Below are 24,666 nucleotides of genomic sequence, written 5' to 3'. Positions count from 1 at the left end.
GGCCTTAGCTAGTTCCTCGCAGATGGCCCAAGATAGTCAGAATCCAAGCATCTTCCACCTCTTTCGCAAGTGTCACAACTTATCAATACTAAAGGAGGAAAGAACAATGAGACAGATCCGGCAACATTCTACTCCCCCGTCTGTGCACTTCCACAGACGTATAGATGGCCTCCTGCCGGGAATCATCACATACGACCACAGGGTGTGGAAAACAGGGCTTTCCGTCCGCTTAGTTGTATTTAAGCCACATATTGAATGCGGCCGAGTAGAATATAAGCCTTTTCTTAGTTACTGGTTTATAAATAAAAAAAGACTAAGACAAAAAGAGAGCTCGAGCAACTCTTGTCAATCACGTAAAGACTCAATTCTCCACGCGGTATCACCAGTTGAAATACCACATCTCTGTTGCTGGTGAATCCTTTCCTGATTGGATATATAATCAAGCCGCACAGAAGCATCTATATCCTTCTATTCTATACCAACCTTTCCGCCGAAGATCCATACACTTACGTTCAACTTGGCGTGTAAAAATAACCACAAGACGCCAATGTTAGAACCACGAGCAATCCTCATAGTCCCCCGTCTCCAAACACCTCGAAAATCACTCGACGTGGTCCTTCTCCTCGCTCCTCGGGATGCGTACAAACCCCACACAAACCCCCGCCGCCGCCAGCGAGATTGCGAAACTAAACCACCAAATCGCGCGTAAAGCACCCAAGTCCAGACTATAACCGTCGCCGCCTGCTTGGGTGACTTCCTTCCCGATCGTATCTCCAATGGCCGTTACAATGGCCGCAGACAGGTTCTGAATCGTCACCAGGAGACTCCCGGCCGAGCCCTGGAACGAGCGGGGGACGTTCGACGTGATGAAGATGGACGCAGCTGCGAATGTCAGGTCCGGTCCGAAGGTCACGAGGGCAATCCCTGGCATCGACAGCGCCCAGTAGATGGTATTCGGCGTTTGGGGTATGAAGAAGACCGGACCCATGGTAGTGGCGACCATCCCGGCGATAAGGATCCAGTGTCCCGGGACGAGATGAAGCGTTTTCGACACGATGTAGGTGGCAAGGATGCCGCAGACCATATTAGGAATGAAGAAGAGAGCCACGGTGATTGGTGCATGGCCCTGGATTGTGAGGAGAAATCGCACGGCGAAGAACATCCATCCCCCGACATATGCCCCGTATCCGAGAAAATAGGAGATCGCGAGGGGGAGAAATCCGGGGGTCGTCCAGAGACGGTTATCGACGAGGGGTCGCGATGCGCGTCGTTCCGCGAAGTAGAATAGAACTAGAAAGACCGCTCCCACGATGATGAGGGAGTAAGTGTATGGGCTCCAGCCACTGGGGACGCCTTGCGTTAGCCCGAGGATGATTAGCCCGCAGCCCAGGGCAGCGAGAACGGCGCCGAGGGCGTCGAAGTGTTTGAGAGATAGTTGGTCACCGGAGGAACCAGCCTTCGGGGCAAACGAAGGGATACCGTAGAAGGAGGCCACTGCGAAGATGAAGGAAGCTATGGCGTTACTCCCGAAGATCCAGGGCAGGTGTACTGTGAGCGCTCCGCCTTGCAGACAGCCGACGAGGAAACCTACGGGCGTCATTGCGGACATGACTGAAAATACCCTCGTTTTCCGAATCCCAGGCGAGTACACCCGCCCCAGTAGACTCATCGATGTCGACTGCAGGACGCCAATGGCGAGCCCCTGCATGGCCCGGACCACGAAAAAGAGGACTGGCAGTGAGGGACGGATGCTAAATACCCCGACGATATTCCAAATGACCAGCCAGCCGAAGCCCAGAACCATGAGAAGCTTCGGGTTCGACAGGTCCGCCAGCGACCCAGAGACAATCACGGCGATGCCATTCGCCAGCAGGAAGGAACCGATCAACCATGGCGTATTGCTTTCGCTCACCCCGAGCGCGTGAGGGAATACGGCCTGGTTGATAATGACGTTTCCGAGGAAGAGGCCGAAGAGGAACAGGCCCATGGAGCAGAGAAGGATGAATATTAACTCGCCCGTGAAGCCACTGAGCTCGGGAGGAACGCCCTGTGGGAGACGAGGAAGCACTACAGTCTCTTCTGTATGCCGCTCGGGAGCATTTTCGACGTCCAGAGCTGCAGGATGCTGGGCTTCTGGACACCCCTCTGACGCACTGGTCGTGTCTGTCCCGCCCCCGACCATGGGGAATGCCTCCACCGGCGGTTCATGAGTTACGCCTTTGCCTGGTAAACAACATCAGTCTGGGCTAGAAAGAAACCAAAGGGTAGTCATCGGCTTACCAGCTTGCCAGTCTGCAGCTTCCACCGGAGGAATCATGCTTGATCGCCACGAATGAAACTCGGTCGTTGAGTCAGACGCTTGGAGAGGCTCTCCTGGTTTGTACTGTCAGCTTATCAACCTGCACGGGGCCTGTTTCTTATAAAATGGCAAAGGTTCCTGGTACTGAGGCCAGACCAACGCATTAGGCAGAATCGACCTTCTATCTTCCTGGTGGGTAAGGGACATAGGCAAAATGGGGTGGAACCAAGATAATTTCTATCCACATGGCGTCCATTGGGCTGGGATCGCCTCAGTAATTCTTATCCATTATCTCGACCAGGTCCTGCTGGATAGATTTCTCCCTAGGCTGTTCCAGGCGATTTTTTAGTGCGTGTGGTGACATGGCAAATTGCCCATCAGCAAATGGTGTGACGATACATCGGGTATAAGGAGGAGCCGAAGAGGTCTTGGTTCCGGTTATATGCTTGGCACCGCTTATATGGCTGACTCATCACCCCGTCCGTAACTACCCGTCCTTCCGCTGCACTCAACATGACATCGAGCATATATCGGCGCTGGTATTGCCGACAGGAGCAATGGCAGACGCCACCAGATCGCGCAGGCGAGCCGGAAAGGCATGTACGCATTGCCATGAGAAACGGATCAAATGTGACGCCATGCACCAGATGCCGTGCACTCCCTGCGTGCGAGGTCGCCACGCGGATTGTGTGCTCCGGGAAACGAAACGTGGGACGTACGCCCGGAGCGCCCTGCGTCAGAAAAGATTCCGCAGCGATGAGACACGCCGGAGGGTCCCGGTTGCTGTCGACAATTATCCGACGCGGGCTGACGATCCTGGAGGAAGACTTCCCCCTGGATCCGATGCTGCTGCCCCTTTCGCAACCGGTTCCTCTGCGCCGGACTTGGCCACGTTAAGTTCAGGAAGCATCGGCCATGCCCGTCATCAGCCCGGCATCGAAGCCTCCAGCAATCAGGCTCAGAGCAGGCTTACAGCGAGTGAGCCTCCTCAGACCCCGGTTCCATCGGCGACGCCAGGCGACGCCTCCTCCTACCAACAGATCTCGTGGTCTGCCATGTTTGACCACTTCTTGAACAACCGCGAGAACGCACGGGACTGGATCGACAAATGCTCGATTACGTACCTCGGCGAGTCCTTCCCCCTCACCATCGTCTTGAGTGGCCTCAAGGACGGCAGGCAGCCGAGATTACACCACCTCGGCCCTCCTTTCCCGACAACCCAAGGAGATTCCCCCGCTCCGTCAGCACCGACACATATGCTCCCGGAGGACCTCGAATATCTCCGGGCCAAGGGCGTGTTCAATCGGCCGGGCAAGGCCCATCTGAACGCCCTAATGTCGGTCTTCCTGGACCACGTCTACCCGCTCTACCCGATCGTCAATCGCCAGGAACTGATCTACCAGTACAAGAACGACCAGCTGTCGTTACTTCTCATGTACGCCATCAGCTTTATGGCGGTGACCTTCGCGCCCTCGTCCGCCGTGACTCTTCTCGGCTTCCAGACCCGACCCGAGGCGCGTCTGTTCTTCTACAAGAAAGCCAAAGCGCTCTTCGACATGGGCTACGAAACCAACAAGATCACCCTCCTGCAGAGCACATTCCTTCTGTCCTTCTACGGCGGCGGCCCGAACACCTACTGGAACTTTTACTCCTGGATCAGCACGGCAGTGACCATTGCCGAGGCGATGGGAATCCACCGCTCCACTCTCGCCGTGCCCAACATGCAACCCCAAGACAAAAGCCTCATGCGACGATTATGGTGGGCGCTGGTCGCCCGTGACAGCATCTGCGGCACCCTCGTCGGACGTCCATTCCGCATTGACCTCGACCAAGCCGACGCAGACCTACTAACCATCGAGGACTTCGCGCACGATGCCATGACCCCGGACTTCTTGCATGACTCCTTGGCACAGCGATACGCCCAATACCAAATCGAGACCGCCAAGCTGTCCCGGCTCATGCGAGAGATTATTAGCAGCCGCTTCTACCCCGGCCGACAGCCCGTATCGTCTTCCAGCCTCTTCGGAAAGCTCACCTGGTGGAAAGCCCATCTCGTCCCGACTTTAACCTGGGACGACCAGGTCCCAGATCCCGCAAACCCGTTCTCCATGGCCTTGTCGGTCCAATACAACCACCACCTCATCTTAATCTATCTTGGCCATATGCGCGGAGAGGATCCCCGTCGTCGCGATCAGCGCGAGGTCGACGACATCATCGACACGGCCGCAGATCATATCACCACTGTCATGTGCATGCTCGTAACCAAAGGGGCGTTACTGAGCGTGCCGCATGAGCTCTACCATGGTATCTTCCTCGCGCAGGCGGCGTTCTATGAGCGGATGCGGAGCTCGAATAAAATGGTTGCGCGGCTGGGTCGGACGGCGCACAACTCCTGCCAGATGGTGCTAAAGACAGTGAGTGAGTTTTGGGATTGTGGGACGTTTATTCTGCAGCTGTTTGAGAACCTGTCGAGTCGGTGTTTGGAGCAGCCGGCGGCGACAGGCGAGAGTGCTGTCGGTGTGGCGGAGGCAGCGGGCGGCATGAACGCTGTGACCGCAAATGAGACGGGCATTTCCAATGCGTCTTTACTAGGGGATGATCTTTGGCACGGGAATCCCATGCTAGAGAGTTTGTTCGATTTACCGCCGGAGTTGTTTTTGCCTGATGCCTGAGTACTCCATAGCTGCAGTTACCTCTCTCTCTCTCTCGGTACTCCATATCTAGTATAACGCGCTGCTGGACTAGACGCATTCACACTTTATCTTCACTACCACTAGATATGATCCCTCGAGATGTCCTACTAGAAGATAGACAAAATCAACACAACACACCACAACAAAAGTATTCTGTCTAAAGGCTGTCTTTCATTGAGTCACTGAGTAATGACTTACAGCCCCATCCTCGTCGCCTCAGATCGAACAATATCCGGCACCTCCTCGCTCAAACTTCTTCCCTGTGGCTTCCAACCCAGAACCTTCTTCGCTCGCACAGCGGACCCCCGCGAGTTCATCCCCCAACTCGCCGCCTCAAACCCAGCCGACGACTTTACAGCCTCATCAATCGACCAGGCCCTCAGCTCCGGCCGGCCCCCCTTAATGTACTTCTGTTTAAACGCCTCTTCTCCAACGGCCGCCGACAATTCACCCCAAACATGCTCCCCATTCTCCGTGAGATAGTACCCACGCGCGCCCCAGACCTCCTCATCATGTTGGCAGGATGGATCCAACGCAGCCTGCACGAGCAGCCCAAACACCCGACTCAAATCATGCACATGCACATTATTCCACCGCGAAAGCCCCTTCCCAATGTAAGGACAGTACTGCTCTTTCAAAATAAACGCCGCAAGCTCGTACACCTGTCGTCCGCGACTGGAGACCGGCCCCCGACCTGGACCATAGATCGTGGGCGGGCAGAGGAGCGCCGTTTTGACCGAAGCGGCATGTTTGGTGCCCGTTTCCAGCACGATCTCGTCCACATTGCGGTGGAATGCCGCGGCGGGGAGGTTCACCAGCTCGTCGACGCCCCCCCAGTCATTGAAGACTTTATCGTCGTGCTCGCCGAACGTCTTCTTCACCTCCGAATCAAAGTACGTCAGAATCCCCGCGCCACCGGTGTGGAGCCAGAATCCTGGTCGTGAGGCGGAGTGGCCCTGGATCAGGCCCTTGGCGATGGCCGTCGCCGCGTCGGCGTGGTCGGATGAATCCGCCGTGTCTGTCGCTGGCTTAGCACTGCTGTCGGTGAAGGTATGAAGAGGGCATTTCAGCCAACGAAAAGAACGGTAGGAAAGACGTACGGATGACGATATCCGCCCAGGCGGCTTCACGCGCCAGTAGTTCGAGATCGTCATTGCCGCCGATGACAATCCGGGCTTTGGGGTACGCGACCTGCACTTTCTTGGCCTTGGCTTCGGAGCGGATCAGGAGCGCGTACTCGAAATCGGGATGTTCCTGGTGGATTTGGTACAAGGCGTCGCCGCCGATGTAGCCCGTGGCGCCGGTGAGGAATACTTTGGCGGGCATTGTGGTCGTTGGCAACTGCGCTGGATCGGAAAAATAAAATCGAATCTAATTGCCTTCGTATGAATGAAACTAGGGGGGCTTGTATATCGCGAGTTCGTTACTTATAAGCTGCGCTGCAGCCGATGACGTCGAAGAGGTTGTTGGTGCATCCACACAAATGTTGTGGCGATGGTTCATATAGCCGATGGTGAACCTTTTCCATACATCCGGCACCCGTTAATGTGACCTCAACCAGGAACTCTTCGGCCATGGATTACTCAGATCAGTGACTTGTTGTTGTGAATTTTAATAACAGTTCCAAATCTTTTTTTTTAAAGATTGCCCCTGCTAGCGTAATCACTGGGACTAAGAGTAAATACACCACTACGATGTCTGACTGGCTGTGCTGGTTATACATTTTATTGCTCTTCTATCGACATCCGGGCTTTAGTATTGGTACATACGTAATCCCAACAGGTTATTAATTATCCTTACTATCAACCTTTTCTCGTTTTCCAGTGCATACACTATCCTCCATAAAATACGGCTGGTTATACAATGGACAGTTATAATGCCCGCGAATGTACCATCCCCTCAAAACACTTTCGATGGAAGACATGCAGACACTGCAGCTCATGGATCCTATCCGTGCGGTCTACCTGCTCTAAACACACAACACTGAAGAAAGCATTAGCATCGCCGCGTACCGAGATTCTAGGGGTGTGGGGGCGGAGGGGGGTAAAAGATGGCTCTGGACAAAATACTCGCCAGTAGCCTCAGACAACTTTATTTCGGCCTTTGTAGCAGGCCACCATTGCTCGAAGGTGTTTGTAGGTAAGAGGACGTCCAAGCGGTTTGTAACGTCTTTCTGTCGTGCATGATCTCCCTCCGGCGACAGATCATGAATATAAGGCTTGTTACGTTAGCTTTTATATAATATATTAATTGAACAAGGGTTGTGATGGTTGTGCGAGATCACACCGATAATTAACGCGTAGCATGCATTGCCCTCGAGTAAAAGATACGGCCGGAAGGAGAATAACTTATACTATGCACAGTACAATAAGAATTAACGCGCCGAGAGAGGTTTGTAGAATAATAACAATTCGGCTTGTATTTATGCAATTACCGCTACTTAATTTTTTAATATGCTGGGTGTATAAGCTACTGTGAATTGGTTCCCGCTGTAGTATATTATCGCCTCCAGTATTGTGGTGTCTAAATTGGTAAGAAAGAGAAATAAGAACAAACATATACTGAGTCAAAGAGAGCAGGACAGTTGAGCGTTGAAGCGTAATTGGTGAGACCACTTTTTATCTACCTATTAGGTATTCACTAAGACGCAGAACTGTGGCTTTGTAGTTATTCTCCCGACAAAGCCAATGAGAGTGTGCGTGGATATATGACAGCCATAGGCTATATGTCTGACTAATACGTCCATTCGAATGGGTTTTTTCCCCCTGCAGCAATTGATGATAACGTCGACATGGACCGGACAGGAGATCAGCCGATAGAGCTCCAGGTTTACCGACATGATCACCCAATGCTGAAGGTGAGCACCTGTAGTTACCCACCCCTATCGTTAGCAGCTTACAGGGCAGAAAGCCGTCCTTAGATTCTTCAATGGAAGATCCCGCTTGCCGGGCGTATTGCTCCTATCCCAATTGATTCATGTGCTCAAGTCAACACGGTCTACCAAGACAACAAATTTTACGTTTGAATCTCGTAGCGACATGTCTGTTCCCACAAAAGCATTTCGACTGGTTGAAAAAGTTACTTCCAACCTCGCTGTCATCTGCTCAAGTCTCTTGCCGAGTTATGACTTTCAAATACGACTCAAGATGGCTGGTCGATGCCCCCAGACAAAGATTTTTCAACATCTGGGATAGTTTAAGGAACAACGCGGCGACGTAAGCCTGTGTGCATCATGTTTTGCCCCGGCTTTACTGATCATTATAATGACCAGGAGCTCATTAGACCGTTACTTCTTATCGGCCACAGCTTTGGGCGGGATGTTACTGAACAGGTTGGTCAGCTTTAAACGTCCGTCCGACTATTGCATTAGCTATGTGGACCCTTTTATTGCTTTTGGTGTGCCTAGTGTAGCAGCGGTCAAGTAGCCCGCCAGTAAATTAGCCTACCCTTTTGGAAGCCAGCACTCAATTCGCGTATCATCGCACTGTCATCACACACTTGATCAAAAGCGGAGAAGATAGGGAACGCAGATCTCATTACCCCCCGCCTTTGTCTGTTGTCATCCACAGCACAACTATAGTGCATAACCCCAGCCATAGTCTGGAATGATCAACACCTGTTTCAGTCAATACATTCCACCCTCACTAAATCTTGAACTAACTCCTACAGTGCTGTTCTGTCCACCTGTGAGCAACATTCTATTACTAGGATACTGCAGAAGGGGGACTCTACCAGTCACATGCATTGAGCATAACAGGGGATGAAGAAGCCCCAGTAGCCGCATGATTGCTTTTTGTTCTGCGTGTCATAAATCGCGCAATGCAGAAACCAATTTGTTATATCGCAAGGACCATTATGGACACGAAACTGAGTGTCCGCTCCGCCCACAGTTGATTTCACCCAGACGACACAATTGTGTTCACAATGATCAACCGGCCAGGGGGCTGCGGTAGGAATAGCAGCCAGAAGAAATGAGGCCCAACGAACATGCATCGTGGTTGGTATTCGATGACGTACTTTGGAGAACAGATTTCATTTCAATCTTGACCCACTATGATTCAACGCCATTTAAGTAGGATGTTTCTTGGAGTGTCACGTTCATGTCGTAGAGTTTGGACTTGGAAGTTAGTCCGTACCAAGAGGAGTACTCACTGTACATCCTTCTCTGGGAACAAATGTAAAGAAGATTTCTGTGGCCGCTGGGCGTTTTCTTGGCCCACCATCAGACACCCCGTAGTCTCGTAGACTTGGATCTAGAATAGACTGCCTGTGCTTGGGACGTGACCTTGTGAGTATGATCTCTTCGGTCCTGTTCGTACAATCTTCGTATTTTCCCTCGGTCAACTACTAATATTGCGGTTGTGGCCCACAAGCTACCTAGTGTACGAGCGACGAGACGAAAGCCTCCGCCAAATAACATATCTCTGGATCCAATAAGCCTATCTTTTGGGAGGACTGGAATGTAATGGAATTAACTGAAATTCATGCATCTTCCGACAGCTGTCTGCACCTACTGGTAGATAGTGGGAAGTTGCAAGGAAATGGATATGTTGCAATGCAAATAAAAGCATGAACCCAGTAACTTTCGGTCACAATGCAGCAACGTCCCCACTATAGCTCACCTGAACGGCCACTCATCTTTGTCCGTGACCCGATTTGCAACTATTGCCAAGTTCATCGTGATTCTTTGAGATCATTATACCGCAGCAGTTCCTATCCTTTGATTGTTTCACGCCTTAGATGCCCCTGTAGTAGGCGAGGGCGTTGCCGGCAATGCCGGTGTCGCTGATGAGGACGTTCAGACAAGTCATGTTTCTGGTTGCTTTCGTTACGGTGATTTATGCAGGTCAAGCCTGAAGGTTATTTTCGAGGGGGTTCCGGCTTCGGCCCTATTTACAGTACAGTATTGGGGAGGAGGACTGGTATGAGGCGGGAAAGAAAATGTGGATTTGTTGAGAAAAAGTGAATCATGATACTGGAAAATAACATAAAGAGATATCCGGGGGACGATTGACATAAACCTTTTATTATGATCGCTGTGCCTGTTGGGTTGAACTTGCTCAAGACCCGATACAGTGAACACGGCTAATACAGCGAAGTCCGAATATATCGAGTCTTGGCCGGAACCTTCTGGAGATTGGCGACATGCCGGGGCGGGAACCCCGCAATCAGTGCCCCTGGCTGTACTCTGACCCCCATTGCACCGATGGCCCCCTATGAAGGCGAAAGAAAAGCCGTGCCTATTGAGGGAAAGTGGACAGCCGTAATAAGGCTTCTATTTCTACCGAGCGCCGGCGCCCCACCTTGTCATGTGAGCATTGCCGTCGGCGTAGGGTTCGCTGCGACCGGATGATGCCTTGTGGGCCGTACACCAAAATCCAGCCCTCCTTGGGTTTTTCGTGTGTCCACCAGATAAAGATAGCCCTGGAGGCTAATATCCAGTAACAGGTTCTTTCAGCATGTACTGCTGAAAGTCGTGACAATGCGAGTTGTGGCGGGATCAAAACTTATTCATGATTAGATATATGCGAACTCGTACAGAAAGATCCATTTCTCAATGTTAGTATGTTTTCTCCATCATCCTGTATGTGTATGTCACATCTATGTATTAAGTCTACGACAAGCAGTCTGCAACAGTCTGAGGCACGATTGTAGGATCGCTGGGCCCGGTGTTAATTGCCCAAACAGGATTGGTCGGCGCATACGGTAAGCTTGCGGGTGTGGAAGTCGGAGCCATATGCCCTAAGAGTCTATGGATGTCGACTTATCGTTACTTGCCATTTGCATTAATCGCCACTGTGACAGATATCTGGGGTCACGTAATCTCGGATCTTACTATCTCTTAAAGAACCAGCCACATAGCTGTAAATATCTTAATTAATATATATATATTTTCTCTTACAGGTTATAAGCTCTTGTAGTTATATTTCTTATTAAATTTATTCTCTTTTATTTTTTTTATAAAAATCTTTTTTTATATACCGATATTTATAATATTAACAGCTTTTTACATCTTTATTTAGCAACTTCTATATTTAAAAAGATAGAAAAGTCTTCGAAGTATTCTAGCCGGCTTAATAACTAAATCTAATATTTATTAATTTATTAAATTAATTAACTATATACTTCTACTACACGAGCGGCGTGGCTATATATTATATTATAATATTATTAAAAGATTTATTTAATATTAATATTTTTAAAGTTATACTAAAGTTAAAAAATTAGTTTAACTAGCTGATATAGTAATATAATCTAAATAACTATTTTAGATCTAAAAATCTAAATATTTAAAAATTATTTTAAGATAACTATATTAGTTTTAAAAAACCTGTTTTTTATTCAGAAAATAAAAACTAAATTATATAAATTCTTATAGTTTAAGTAATAAAAAATAGAAATCTGTTTATATATACAGATATTTAATACAATATTACTAAAACTAAAAAAAAACTGTACTTTATTAAATATATATATTATAAATATTTAAAAATAAAATTAATTAAATTATTTAATTTTTATTATTTTTAATATTATATATAAGTCCAGCCCTGCAGTATATTTCTAAAACTATAATATAATAACTAAAATATATAGATTTTTTTAAAAAATTTATAAGATTTTTAGTTTTATAACTACTATCTGTTTTTATAACAAGTAAATATTTATATATTATAATAGTTTTTTAATTAAAATATATTTCTAACAAAGTTTATAAATACTTTTAATAAATTATATAGTATTAAAATTATAAATAATTAAATTAAACTTCTATAATTTTTTATAATAATTTAAAATATTATAATATTTTAACTGTTTATTATAAATTAATATATAATATTTAAAAAAACTATTATTTTTTTATTAATTTATATTTAATTTATATAGTTTAAATATATTCGAAAGAATTAATTCTCGCAGCTATCTATATATATTATTATTAATAAAATTTTAATTATTAATATTTTTAATTATAGCAGTAATAATTATAATAACTAAAACTAAAATAAAAACTATAATTATAAATATAATAACAGCTGTAAATATAATAAAAAATAGTTAAATTTTAATATTTAGTTTAAATATAAAAAACTTAATACTGTAGATAAAAACTTAATATTCTATATTTTTTATTAATATAATAAAAATTATTTTTAAGTAAATATTTATTAAATCTTAATAAAAAAAAATATAAGTATATATATTAATATAATATTTATACTGGCGAAGACAGTACTACTATTTAAACTACTTATTATTAATATTATTAATATTAATTATAATTTATTTAATATTTTTATTATATTAGTTTGTTTTAATATAGCAGCTATAATCTAAAAAAATATTTATTTAAATTATATAAATAAATAAATACTTAACTTTAGAACTATAAAGAATATAAACTATTTTAAATATTATTTTTAGATTTTTATATTTTATATATACTGGACTAAAACAGCTACTAATAAAATCTTTTATATTATTAGTTACAGTACTATTTTTATTAAACTTATAAATAAAAAAGATAATTTAATTAATATACTTAATATTAATTATTACTGGTTTATTCTAGTTTTATTAAATAATCTTATTTTTTATAAATAACTTATTTGCTTAAATATTTAATTATATATAATAATAAAAAAATTATATATTTTATTAAAAATAGTAAACAAATTAAATATATTATTATAAATAAAAAATAATATTTTATAAATATTAATAATATAATAAATTATAAAACTATTTATAATTTATATTATTATAATATTTTAACTTACTTATCTTCTACTAATCTTACTATTTATATAATTAAAAAATTAATTATTTTATTAATTTTAATTTATTTAATTTATTACTATACAGCTTATACCTTCGAGTATAAAATCTATAATTTTTTAAAATATATTATTAATCTAAATATTAAAAAGAATATTCTATCGATATTCTATAAATTATATTTATATAAAAAAGATTAGATACTTCTAATATTATATACTAAACCACATAATTTTAGACTTCAAGTTAAAAATCTTATATATACTAATATTTATAGTTTATTATTTATATACAGCCAGACTAGTATCTACTATTTTATTATTTTTATAAATTATACTTTTTATTACTACTAGATTTTTTTTTAAAAAACTACAGCAAAATTTATAATAAATTTATTATAATATAAAACTATTTTAAATATTAATTAAATATTAATATTAAGTATATTTATAATAATAATATACTAAAATATTAACTACTTATAACTTACTACTAAAAATAGAATATTATTTAAAATCCGGTTTTATATTATTATTCTAATTTTAATCTAATTATTAAAATTAAAAATAGATATCTTATCAAGTTTTATATTTTTATTATAGCTAATAATTAATTATTTTATTATTTTTAAAACTATATTATTTTTATTATAAATTATATTCAGAATCAGCTTATATATAATTTTATTAATAAAATATTATATAAAGCTTTATATAATATATAATCTAATATTACTTATTAAAAAGTTTTTAACTACTGCTATTAATATCTTACTTTTAAAAAAATTTATAATAAACTAAAAAATTATATATAAAAAGACTATTTTATAAACTACTTTAAATTAGTCTATAAAATATATAATATTAAGATCTGTTAAATTATATATATATATAATATTATTTTTAATATAAAACTAATTTCTTAAATATTTATAACTATTTTTTTATATAATCTTGATTCTGTATATAGTAGTATTTTAAATATAAAAAAAGCTATTTAAAAAAATATATATTACTAGTTTTTATTTACTATACTTTTTTAAAGCTAAAAATTATTATAAATAGAGTTTTTTAATATTCCGGCTTTAAAATAAAAAATTAATAACTCGGATTCTAACTAGCTTGTTAAATATAAATAAACTAGTATATTATTTTTATTAAATATTTCTAATAATATTATATATAATATACTATTTAATACTTCTAATATACTATCTTCTATTATTAAAAATAATATTTTTAATAATAAATTAATAATTATAAACTGTCTAGTTACCGGTAACTTATTTTTAGTATTTTTATTTATAAAAATTATAATTTAAAAACTGTTATATTATTTAATTTATATATAAAAACTGTTTTATACTTTATTTAAATTACTATAATTTTATATTATTAATATTAATAATAATCCGAATCTCTATATTAATATTTTATTTTATTTTTTAATTAATAATTATTTTATTTATATTTTATTTCTTAATACTACAGCTATACAGCTGACTATAAATCTACTTTTATATTATAAAGAATTTTTTATTATAAAAAAATTAATACTATAAGATATTAATTATATTTTTATTAGTTATACTAATACTATAGCTTGTATTAAAGTTTTTAAATAATATAATACTATCTATTAAAAAATATAATAATAGATTAAATAAAATATTTTTTATATTATTTTATATTTTTATAAATTCCGACTTCTATCTTTTAAATAAATGTAAAAAATTAAATATAATAATATATATAAAGCCTGTTTTATTATTAAAAACTTTTACTAATATACTAGTAAAAACTATTAAATATATAAGATTTATACTACTATTATAAAAAATATTAATTTTAAAATTTTTTTTATTTTTACTATTATATTTAATTAGATATTATATAGTCTTAATATTATTATAGTTTTTTTAATACCGAACTACGCGAATTAATATATATTAAACTATTAGAAAACTTTTAAGAAAATAATATATATAATATATTTATTAAATTACTATATAAATTAAAATAAGTATTATATAAATAGTATAATATATTTTATAATTTTTTTACTGTAAACAGCTTTAAATATTTTTATACAGACTATTTTATATTTATTAAAAAAAATCTTTATATATTTATTTATATTAATAATATTCTATTTTTAGTATTAGATATTTTTATAATTAATATTTTTAAAAATCTACTAAATAATCTTATTAAATTTATTAATAACAGTTTTTATTCTTATTTTTTTAATATTAATATTATATAAACTAATAATAGTATATATTTTTTATAAAAGTTATATATTAAAAACTGTTTAAAATATTTTAGTATATTAATATATAAAGTTTTTTTTATATTTTTTAACTATAAAAACTTTTTATTTAAATATATAGAAACTATCCAGCTGGATAATATTAAATTATACTAGAAATATAATAATACTTTAATATAAATTATATTTAATATATATTTTAATATTATATATATAACTAGTAAGTTGTTATTTTTTATAATAAATTCTAATAAATTATATATTTAAATTATAAATCTTATTTAATACTATTTTATAGATTTATTATATTATTATTTTTTTTATAAATATAAAGATTCTTATTTTATTAGCTACTATAATACCAATTAAATTAATTTTTATATTTTTAATATTATATTAATTTTCGGTTATATCTTTTAGCTTACTAATAAATCTATTTTCTAAAGTTTAAAGAAACAGACTGCTATTATATTATTTTTTTATTAAAAGTAAATATATTATTTAAACTGTTATAATTTAAAAAATTTTTTAACTTTAATTTCTATTTATTAAATTAGATATTTAATATTTTAAAACTATATTTATATTAATAATTAAGTCTACTATAATTTGCGCTAATAATTAATCTGCTATTATTCTAGCTAAAAATTCTAAATTTTATATAAAAACTAAATATATATTTATTAAATAGTACTTTATATAGTATAAAGTATATATTAAAAATATTAAGTTTATTTATATTAATATAATAAACTAAACAACCGACGGTTTTATAAAGTCTTTTAAATATCTTATTTATTTTTATTTTATTAAATAGTTTAGTATAATAGATCTTATCTAATATTTATATATTTATATTTTATTTATTTTTTGTTTCGGAAATGCGAGCAGTCTTATATCTTTTTTTTTATATATAACTTAGTAGCGACCTTCTTATTTATAAAGAATATAACAGATATCTAGAATCACGTGATCTTAGATCTTATTATCTTTTAGAGAACCAGTTATATAGCTGTAGACACCTTAATTAATACACACACGTTTCCTCTCACAGCCACAAGGCACGCGGGACGAAACGCTCTAATGCATGTATGACTTTTTTTGATTGAAGACGACAGATAGATTTTGTAGCTGAATCCGGAGATTGGACTATAATATAGTCCTGAATGTTGACACGTCAAGGGAATTCAGCTGACCCACCATTATTCCCCACACCCTGCCGCTTCTTGCAACCAAGCAAACATGCCATGAGGCAAGCCTCTCGGAAATGGTGCGACAGGGCGGTGAGGTGCATATTAGTGGCTGCTAGGTCAGTATTTAGTGTGGTGCTAGCTTTAACTAGGCTAAAGGTTGCTTAGCTAGACTGCTAGAGGCTATATCACGCCGACTTCGATTTTCAAATCTTCACAGCTCTGGCTGGGTTAGGGTTACATCTATTGTGACTAGCCCTCAAGAGTCCTCCTCAACTATAGCAATCTCTAAGCTAGGCAAATTTTTGATCTAGTCCAAGCTCATAACAGATAACGATTGGCAACACGGCCGTTGAATGGGTCTGAGCGTAGACCACAATTCCACAATTTCTGACCCAATCGCGCTAAATCCTGGCCCAGTCGCAAGTGGAAATCCTGCCAGACGGCTCAGCCTTGCCGATCGAGTTAGCACACCATGATAAAAGGAGAACCCAGCCTTTCCCACCCGTTGCAACGTTGCATTCAACTTCTTCGTGCGCCCGTTGAATGACAATACCCCTGGCACCATGACTAACGACACTCGCGTTTGCTATTACCCCTCAGGCGCGATAGCTGATGATAACGTACCCTGCTCATCTGACGAGTACACTTCGTGCTGTGGAAGCACCGATCTCTGCCTCTCCAACGGGCTCTGCCTGAGTGTAACCCATCAACCATACGTCCTGAGTAGAGGCGCCTGCACCGATCCACAGTGGAGCACCGGATGTTCCCAATATTGTCGTGCGTTGTCAACCCGAGCAAGGGGGCGAGGGGCGGGAAATCCTCTCTCCTCTCCACGCCTCCAAGCTCTTTGATGGGGCATCACACTGACCGTGTTTCAGAGGACAACAACCCCACCGGCGGCTGTTCGATCATCAACCTCAAGTACTACAATGGAGTATCAACCTACTGCTGCGGGACGCCCGTCGCCAACAATGAGTCGTCAGTCGTCTGTCCCGACAATGCCAGCTCTTTTGAGGTTCCGACCGGGCACGCAATGGTTGGCTACGCGATGCTGGCCAACGTATCGACGCTCGATGCTACGACGACGACGACGACGACGTCCTGCTCGTCGAATGAGACATCATCACTCGCCAGCTCGACGGCATCATGTACGAAAGGCGCTTCTTGCCATGACGCTGCCATTGGCGCCGGGGTCGGAGTACCATTAGGGGTGATTGCGCTGGCGTCGATCGCATGGGCATTGTTCGAGCGGAGGCGCGCAACCGCAGGGCGTGCTGGTCTGTCAGCGCCCAACGCCAGCCAGTCGGCGCAAATCTATACCCAACAGCTACTCGTACCGAGTTCACAGCACTTTGGCGGACCAGCACCCACTGAATTGGATGGGTCGAAAAGGCCATCGGAGCTTGAGACTCCTTAGTTGTGTGCCACATCCACCATCGATGCTTTTTCTTCTGTCCCACCATTGTTATCATGTATCTGTAATAGGGAAAGTGGGATCTGGTGACATGCTTTCGGAAATGCATAGAAAGGTCCGGCCTCGCCCATCACAACTGCTCTCCTTTGTACATAATCAATCATCTAATAGAACTCCTACAGTGCGGGTCGGAATAAGAAAGAGAACAAGACGCTAACAATCTGCCTTATAACTTCTGGATAGCTTGGCCAAGCGGGAGGCACAACAACCGAGACTCATCCCCCTGCTGCATACGCAACACAAGCCTTCCTTGATCTTCCAATTTAACTCTTCCTTTTTCGTCTCATGCCAATCCCCAATCTAAAGAAACAGACTACATCCAACGGCACCGCCGCCGCGGAATGATTTTATCTCAAATTCAACGCCATATTGTGTCCGACCTTAGTAACATAATAATCCGCAAATTCCTATGACGTTCCGTTTTCTAACTCAAAATGCGTCAGCATGCAGGCCGTCCGCTCGCACGCAGGGATCTTGACCATATCACTGTTCGGAAGGACGGCAAATTTGCCGGGTCCAAGACGGCGATGCACCCCGTCTAGGCGGTGAGTTTGAACACAAATGCGATGGTAATATTGGCAATGTTCTGGATAGTGTCGCCGAGACGGATGATGCAGACGTAGGGTGGTTGGGCTCGCGATGCACGTGTTGGGGGAGCGGTCCGAGAGGTGTGGAGGACGTAACTGCACGCAATTTGACGGTTTAGACTGGATGCGTGGGGATCTCGCTAACCTCCAACTTTTATCTTCGAATCTCCTCGGTTGAGTTACTCGATAGAGCTTAGTCTGGGAACCACCGAGTAGAAAGCCGGGGAAGAACATGCGGGGAGAGCCTGACTCTAGCTACAGAAGCCCATTGCGGCTGCTCGGCAAATTTCAAGTCTACCGGCAGAGTTAGCTTGGCCTATATACTAATCCTGATAACCTTAATAGGTAAGCTAGGAAGTACTATTTCCGAATAGCAGACTCTGAAATAGATACTTTCGGACTGGAAGTACCCTCAAGTAGCCTTGGTTAACGAGAGGAGCTTATCTAATCACGTGACGAGATCCTCTCGGGGGGCGGGGAAGGCGTCGTAACCTCAGCCCCCTCAAGCTGGTAGTTATACATTTGTACTTCAGTTCTCATAGATGGAGAACGCGGCCACCTTTCAAGAAGGATGCAGTAGGCATGCTGAAGGAGGAAATCTCCATTGGCCGAGTAGCCGCAATGGTCGCCCGTGCCTGGCCAATTACCACACCACTATAGACTTATACCCATTCGAGGTGCATGATGGACAGGGATCAGAAGCGGAGCTGACACGTCACACACACACACATAGACAGCAAAACCGTCTTGGTTCCCCTCTCAATACCCCTCAATCCCAAACTCTGTCTGATCGACCAGCCGAAAGCGTGTATATCAGACAAAATAACGGTGGAAAGCGGCGAGCAAATCGCAATGAGACGTATTCGGGCCTGGGGCCAGGACAGCTCAGAGAGAAAACATGAAACACCGGAACACAGCGATTCCAAGGAGAAAAGGTCGATAAAGGATCGGTTGAGAACGAAGTTCTCCTCGCGGCACTATGACGATGATGAGATACCGAAGAGGACGGGGGGCGAAAGGTCCAGTTGTCTTGAACCAGTTCATCATGGCCATGTGCCTAGTCGGCCAGGAAGCGCATCTGATCGCGTTGAGACTCCTAGAGCAAACTCTGCTTCATTGAGGGAGTCCACGAAGACGTTAGAAGAGTTGGTGATGAAAAATCTATGGCAAGTCGCCCTCGAGGAATTGCGAGAAAAGGAGGGGCGCCTGGTTGCGGCGTATGAGCAGGATCTGGCCGAAGTGTCCAACAAAAATCGCAGTGGAGATAAACAAGTGCATCAGCAGCTTGTACGCGAAGCTCTTCAAAGATTGGAGGATGGCCAGCTCGTCATACCCAGAAGATGTCGTCACAGTGCGATCGGGAATCACGTTCAGCGCATCGTCCAGATTGTTTTGTCTGTCAAGGATGTCATATCGCAGGCAGTTAGCGCGGAACCTCATGCCTCTCTTGCTTGGGCAGGTGTCCTGGTTGTGCTTCCTGTGAGTATTAACCTGCAGAATTTTGATCTCATCAACTGACTCTTAAACAAGCTACTCTTGAAGCCATTTACCCAGCTCGAAGAAGCAGCAAATGGTATCGAGTTCATTTCCAGATTGTTGATTCGATATCAAATCATCCAAGGCTCTCATCTCCAGGTATTCATCGTACCACCTGTTCAAAGTGAAAGGTGATACCTGTCTGTCGAGACTAGAGAATTACGGCTAACTAAGACTTAGCATGACTAGCGTCGACAGTTTTTGTAGCTCCATTCGAGAGCAAACCATTGCCCTATATACGCAAGTCCTAGAGTATCAGATACGACTCGCCAGGCAATTCTCACGGTCGGGGTTGTTTCAGGGAATCAGAGACCTGGTGACTGCCGATGATTGGCTTGGAATGACCACAAAGATCAAGCAGACCGACGGGTCAATCCATACTATGTTGGCAGAATGGTCGCAAAAGACCATTCTGCATATTGATAAAACAGTTTCGTCACTGCAGGAAAAGATGGACGAATCGCTGTCTTTGAGTTGTGGAATCAAGCAGGATATGAATGTGAGACATGCAAAGAGCCCTCCTTTCGCCAAGACTGACCAGTCAACCAGATCCACCGCAACGAAACGCTACTCAAGTCCATCACCTGTGTGACTGGTGCAGCCTATGGATTCTACGACCAAGATAAAGGAACCTGTCTTGAAGGAACGCAGGTGGCTGTTCTCGAGAAGATTCAAAACTGGAGCATTGGCCCTGAAGAGAAGCCCATCCTGTGGCTCCAGGGAATGGCAGGAACCGGCAAGTCTACAATCGCCCGAACTGCGGCCGCATCATTTCGGAATGGAACCTCGTTAACGAACCACGGTGCTCTCCCTGACAATGTTTGCCTTGGGGGTAGTTTCTTCTTCGATCACAAAAAGCAGGATTGTAAGGACCCCCGGAACCTCTTCCCGACATTGGCTCGTCAGTTGGTTGAAGTGATCCCGGAGATCCAGGAGTCTGTTTGCGCCGCAATTTCCAATCATCATGATATCCAACAAAGAACACTCCGTGATCAGTGGAGGTACCTGATTTGGGAGCCCCTTTCCATGCTCCAAAGTGATCTTCGAGACACGGTCATCGTTGTCATCGATGCCCTGGATGAATGCGAGGTCAAGGCCAATAACTGCGAAAACGATGTGGAGGTGATATTAGGGCTGTTGAGTCAGATACAAAAGCTTCACTTGGTGCGGATACGTGTTCTTATCACCAGTCGACCGGAAGCCGACATGCAACGCCACAGCAGAAGTCTCTCCAAGGACATTCACGACCAGACGTTGGAGAAGGTGAAACTCGTCAACGACACCGATGATCGAGAAGACGACATCACTCGCTTGGTGAAACACGAGATGATTGCGATCAAAAAGAGTCATCCCCGCCTGCCTGCAGACTGGCCGGGCACCCAGTCTCTTAGACAGCTCGTCGTCCAGACCGAAGGTCTGTTCATTTATGCTACCACGGTCTGCCGGTTCTTGCGTGGGGCTACGGAGCAAACCATTCAGCGTCGACTCGAAACTATCCTGGGCAATAAATTCGATGGAAACTCAAAGGGTAACAATCTCGATGAGATGTATACCAGAATTCTCGAAATCATTCTCACCGGAGAAGCCGACAATGATGCGGAGATGTCAAGTTTGTTCAAACAGGTCGTGGGCTGTATCATAGTCCTATCGCAGCCGATGTCTCTGATAGACTTAGGCCACCTCATTCCCTGCAACATTCACGACATAGAATGGGCTCTGGAGCAATTACGTTCGGTCATTGAAGTGCCACAGGATTCACACCAACATATCCAACTTGTCCACCTGTCCTTTCGAGACTACCTTCTTGATCATTCAAGATGCAAGAATGACCTGTTTTACTTGGAGGAGAAAGAGCGGAATCACGTTGTCTTCGCATATTGCTTGGACTTGATGACGCGCTACCTGCGACGCGATATCTGCTGCCTCCGGGAACCTGGCATTGAGCTGTCCCAGATAAACCTGGAGTCATCGGAGAATAAAAAGCGGTTCCCGGACAGTGTGCGATATGCCTGTATCTATTGGGTGGAGCATCTTGAGCGTAGCGGTGATGCATCGTCCGCGGACGAAGCTCGAACTCTGGATTTTCTTCAAGCCCATTTTACTCACTGGTTGGAGGCAATGTGTCTGATGGAAATGATGCCGCACGTAATCAAAATATTCAGGGTTCTCACATCAGTAAGTGTTTTGCTTACCCATAAAAGGCAACGTATATTGATGAACCCAGATGAATATGAGCGAGAGAATGGGCAAGTTCCTCTTTGATGCTAGGAAGTTTACATCAAACTTCAGGATGCACATTGAGAAGATGCCCCTACAAATCTATATATCGGCTCTTACATGTGCCCCTCAAAACAGCATCATCCGAAATTTGTTCGGAAAGGAGATTCCGGCCTGGATAACACAGCTTTCGGTGGCACAAAGCGACTGGGATGCTTATTCACATAGCCTTCCCATACTGGCATGGGTCCGCTCAGTGGAGTTCTCTCCTGACAATAAACTATTAGTAGTGATCAGCTCATTCAAGATTTGGCTATTCGAGACAGCCACATGGACGTGCGTCCTGGAGATCAATGGGGCCGATTCCAGCCCATTGAAAATTATCTTCTCTCCAAACAGTACGAGCTTGGCAGTGATCTTCGAACATGGAAATGCTCGGCTATGGCATGTGTGTGACAGGAAATGGATGGATCTCGAAGCCCAATTGGAAAGGATTGTTGGGATTCAGTTCTCAGGCGATGGAAGGGAGCTTGTCTGTTTGTTGGACGACAACACCATGACTATAGCCAACGGACAAACTGGTAATATCTTAGCCAAGCTCTCACATGGTGTCACAGCTTTTCGGTTGTTGCAAACTAATCTAGCTGTTTCCGACGATGGCCGATTCATTGCAATAGTGGATAATACATCGCATGTCAACGTCTTCGACCAAAACCGAGGCTCAGTTGTTTACAATTATTATGCTGTCCATGGTATTAACATGAGATCCATGTCCTTCTCCCGTGACGGAAGACATTTGCTATCTGCATCCTCCGATGGCTACGTCAAATTATGGGACTCGAAAAACAACGAGCATTATGAAATAAATACTGGTTATAGTATTCTGCAAGCAGTATTTTTGGCCGACACTGCGGCCGTTGCTATTGCTCACGAAGATCTGACAGTTTCCAGGTGGACCTGGATGACCATGAAGACAGAAAGACAGGGGATTGAGTGGCCTCTCGAGGATATAAGTGCCTACGGAAATTGTGAATTCTTCTTTCATCAATCCGGCCCAGTTGCGACATGCATGATGGGCAACGGTGATGATGGTGTGTGGAAGAACATCCGGACCACGTGTGCTCAGATCAAACACAAATCCCCGTACGTTACAGCTATTGCTATTTCGCCCAATGGGAGGCTTATTGCATCACGTCGATTGGAGAGTGTCTCGATTTGGGAAGTGTCCGCACGAGAGGTACAGAGTCAGAGTGCTGACGATGGTACAGTCTTTTCGGTGGAAGTTTCACCGGAGGGGAATACGGTTGCCTGGTCTAGTTCAAATGGAGTCAGACTGTGGAAAGCATATGCCGAAGAATATACAGAGATTCAGTTTGGAACCCCAGCTTTTACTGGTATCCGGCGTCGTCCGCACTTTTCTGCCGACGGCAGAATGCTCATACTTTTTTCGAATGACGGGCAAATTCGACTCTTGGATGTAACAACCGGACAACTTCTGGCCAGTATTCAGCTCTCAAATGCTGAATATCTAGGTATCGACTTATCACGGGACAAGACCTTGCTTGCATTAGCGTGGAAAAAAATAGGCGAACGTGGGCTCTATGTACAGATAACCTTATGGGATCTGGCAAAGAACCAAGCTTTCCGCGAGTTCAAGGTGGATATGAGAACACCCTGGGAGCCTATGGATGTAGTCATTTCGCCCAACGGCAGCACAATCGCTGTCTCCACGATTGGAAATATTAGGGTGTATACCTCCGCGGGAACTATCATACACACCTTGAAGGATGAGGGATCATTCTCGCGTTTAGCTTTTTCGGCAAATGGAGAGCTGATTGCCTCCGCAGACAGGAAAATCACCATATGGAATACAGCAACAATACAGAAGTTGAAAGAAATCCCGTGTCCAGGCGGTATTAGCTGGATCAGCTTCACGGATGAAGACCGCTTCCTCTCAACCAGCCAGGGGCGATTCTCTATCGCCTCCATTCTATCGAATGATGATGATGTGGATGGATCTGGGTCCGGGTTATATTGCCGTGACTTGTACATCATGAATGGAAGGAAGACGATTCTTGCCCTTAACCCTGAGCTCACAGCTTCCACGCCCTCAGTGCGCGGGAACAAAATCGCCCTGGTCTTTCCGCCTGATCGAGTTGGCATCTTTGAGATCGATACTGAAGTCGACCAAGTCCTCTGATATCGTCCAGGCCTTGTCGGTAATATCGATTGTCGCTATCCGGTACAATCCTGGCAGGCATCAAGGTTCGTCAATATGTAAGCGGAGGTCAGTGCAAACCGTGCCGGATTGAACGGGCTAACAACTTTGGCAGGAGCCACGGAAGCGTGTCCGTCATGACAGGTTTGATATCCTTCATAAAAAGGGGGGGGTCAATACTAGGTAATCGTGAACGGCAGTATCGCAGCCATATATTATGTAGCCGCTGAACGGTAAGAAATATGGAATTAGATCAGTATTCACATAAGGTGCAAGTTGAAAACGATGTATATCCCTCGGGCAAGCACAAACACTTGACAAACCCCTTCAGATAATTTACAGCAGCACCAAGTATGGGAAGCTATACCATCCAAGTTCTCTTAAGTCTACGGTTGAGGG

At 42.6% G+C, this 24,666-nt stretch overlaps 6 protein-coding genes across 6 annotated transcripts; 4 read left to right on the top strand and 2 right to left on the bottom strand.

Moving 5' to 3' along the window:
• Window positions 1–340: 340 nt before the first annotated feature.
• Window positions 341–2,675, bottom strand: BO72DRAFT_241773 (MFS general substrate transporter). Its single transcript, XM_040939929.1, has 2 exons — window positions 2,281–2,675; window positions 341–2,223 (listed from the first exon to the last, which is right to left on the bottom strand). Exons 1-2 carry the CDS (start codon window positions 2,315–2,317, stop codon window positions 602–604), a joined length of 1,659 nt encoding a protein of 552 aa, XP_040805243.1. The 5' UTR covers window positions 2,318–2,675; the 3' UTR covers window positions 341–601.
• A 199-nt stretch (window positions 2,676–2,874) lies between these two features.
• On the top strand, window positions 2,875–4,848 carry BO72DRAFT_338854 (uncharacterized protein; the record flags this gene model as incomplete). The annotated part of the gene is made up of 2 exons (XM_040940587.1): window positions 2,875–3,034; window positions 3,122–4,848. Coding segments are annotated over 2 exons (1,887 nt in total), but the record flags the coding sequence as incomplete, so codon positions are not given.
• A 338-nt stretch (window positions 4,849–5,186) lies between these two features.
• Window positions 5,187–6,387, bottom strand: BO72DRAFT_518573 (NAD(P)-binding protein; the record flags this gene model as incomplete). The annotated part of the gene is made up of 2 exons (XM_040949659.1): window positions 6,093–6,387; window positions 5,187–6,010 (listed from the first exon to the last, which is right to left on the bottom strand). Exons 1-2 carry the CDS (start codon window positions 6,316–6,318, stop codon window positions 5,187–5,189), a joined length of 1,050 nt encoding a protein of 349 aa, XP_040805241.1. The 5' UTR covers window positions 6,319–6,387.
• A 1,728-nt stretch (window positions 6,388–8,115) lies between these two features.
• BO72DRAFT_492651 (uncharacterized protein) lies at window positions 8,116–8,338 on the top strand (the record flags this gene model as incomplete). The annotated part of the gene is made up of 2 exons (XM_040948309.1): window positions 8,116–8,207; window positions 8,275–8,338. 2 exons carry the CDS (start codon window positions 8,116–8,118, stop codon window positions 8,336–8,338), a joined length of 156 nt encoding a protein of 51 aa, XP_040805240.1.
• Window positions 8,339–16,768: 8,430 nt separating this feature from the next.
• On the top strand, window positions 16,769–17,781 carry BO72DRAFT_396681 (uncharacterized protein). Its single transcript, XM_040942042.1, has 2 exons — window positions 16,769–17,012; window positions 17,114–17,781. Exons 1-2 carry the CDS (start codon window positions 16,799–16,801, stop codon window positions 17,650–17,652), a joined length of 753 nt encoding a protein of 250 aa, XP_040805239.1. The 5' UTR covers window positions 16,769–16,798; the 3' UTR covers window positions 17,653–17,781.
• A 1,306-nt stretch (window positions 17,782–19,087) lies between these two features.
• Window positions 19,088–24,551, top strand: BO72DRAFT_524678 (WD40 repeat-like protein). The gene is made up of 6 exons (XM_040949896.1): window positions 19,088–19,775; window positions 19,827–19,963; window positions 20,013–20,331; window positions 20,382–22,007; window positions 22,057–24,326; window positions 24,383–24,551. Exons 1-5 carry the CDS (start codon window positions 19,149–19,151, stop codon window positions 24,247–24,249), a joined length of 4,902 nt encoding a protein of 1,633 aa, XP_040805238.1. The 5' UTR covers window positions 19,088–19,148; the 3' UTR covers window positions 24,250–24,326; window positions 24,383–24,551.
• Window positions 24,552–24,666: the final 115 nt, after the last annotated feature.

This window comes from Aspergillus fijiensis (assembly GCF_003184825.1).
Source record: "Aspergillus fijiensis CBS 313.89 unplaced genomic scaffold BO72scaffold_6, whole genome shotgun sequence".
NCBI classification, from domain to species: Eukaryota; Fungi; Ascomycota; class Eurotiomycetes; order Eurotiales; family Aspergillaceae; genus Aspergillus; species Aspergillus fijiensis.
Note: the sequence above shows the minus strand (reverse complement) of the source record. Positions and strands in the feature narration are given on the sequence as shown.

Coding starts and splice junctions, on each gene's coding strand:
- BO72DRAFT_396681 (XM_040942042.1), top strand. CDS start 16,799: ATGACTAACGACACTCGCGTTTGCTATTACCCCTCAGGCGCGATAGCT. Junction 17,013..17,113: donor CGGATGTTCCCAATATTGTC/GTGCGTTGTCAA, acceptor ACCGTGTTTCAG/AGGACAACAACCCCACCGGC.
- BO72DRAFT_241773 (XM_040939929.1), bottom strand. CDS start 2,317: ATGATTCCTCCGGTGGAAGCTGCAGACTGGCAAGCTG. Junction 2,224..2,280: donor AGCTGCAGACTGGCAAGCTG/GTAAGCCGATGA, acceptor GTTGTTTACCAG/GCAAAGGCGTAACTCATGAA.
- BO72DRAFT_524678 (XM_040949896.1), top strand. CDS start 19,149: ATGAGACGTATTCGGGCCTGGGGCCAGGACAGCTCAGAGAGAAAACAT. Junction 19,964..20,012: donor CCACCTGTTCAAAGTGAAAG/GTGATACCTGTC, acceptor ACTAAGACTTAG/CATGACTAGCGTCGACAGTT. Junction 20,332..20,381: donor GAATCAAGCAGGATATGAAT/GTGAGACATGCA, acceptor CCAGTCAACCAG/ATCCACCGCAACGAAACGCT.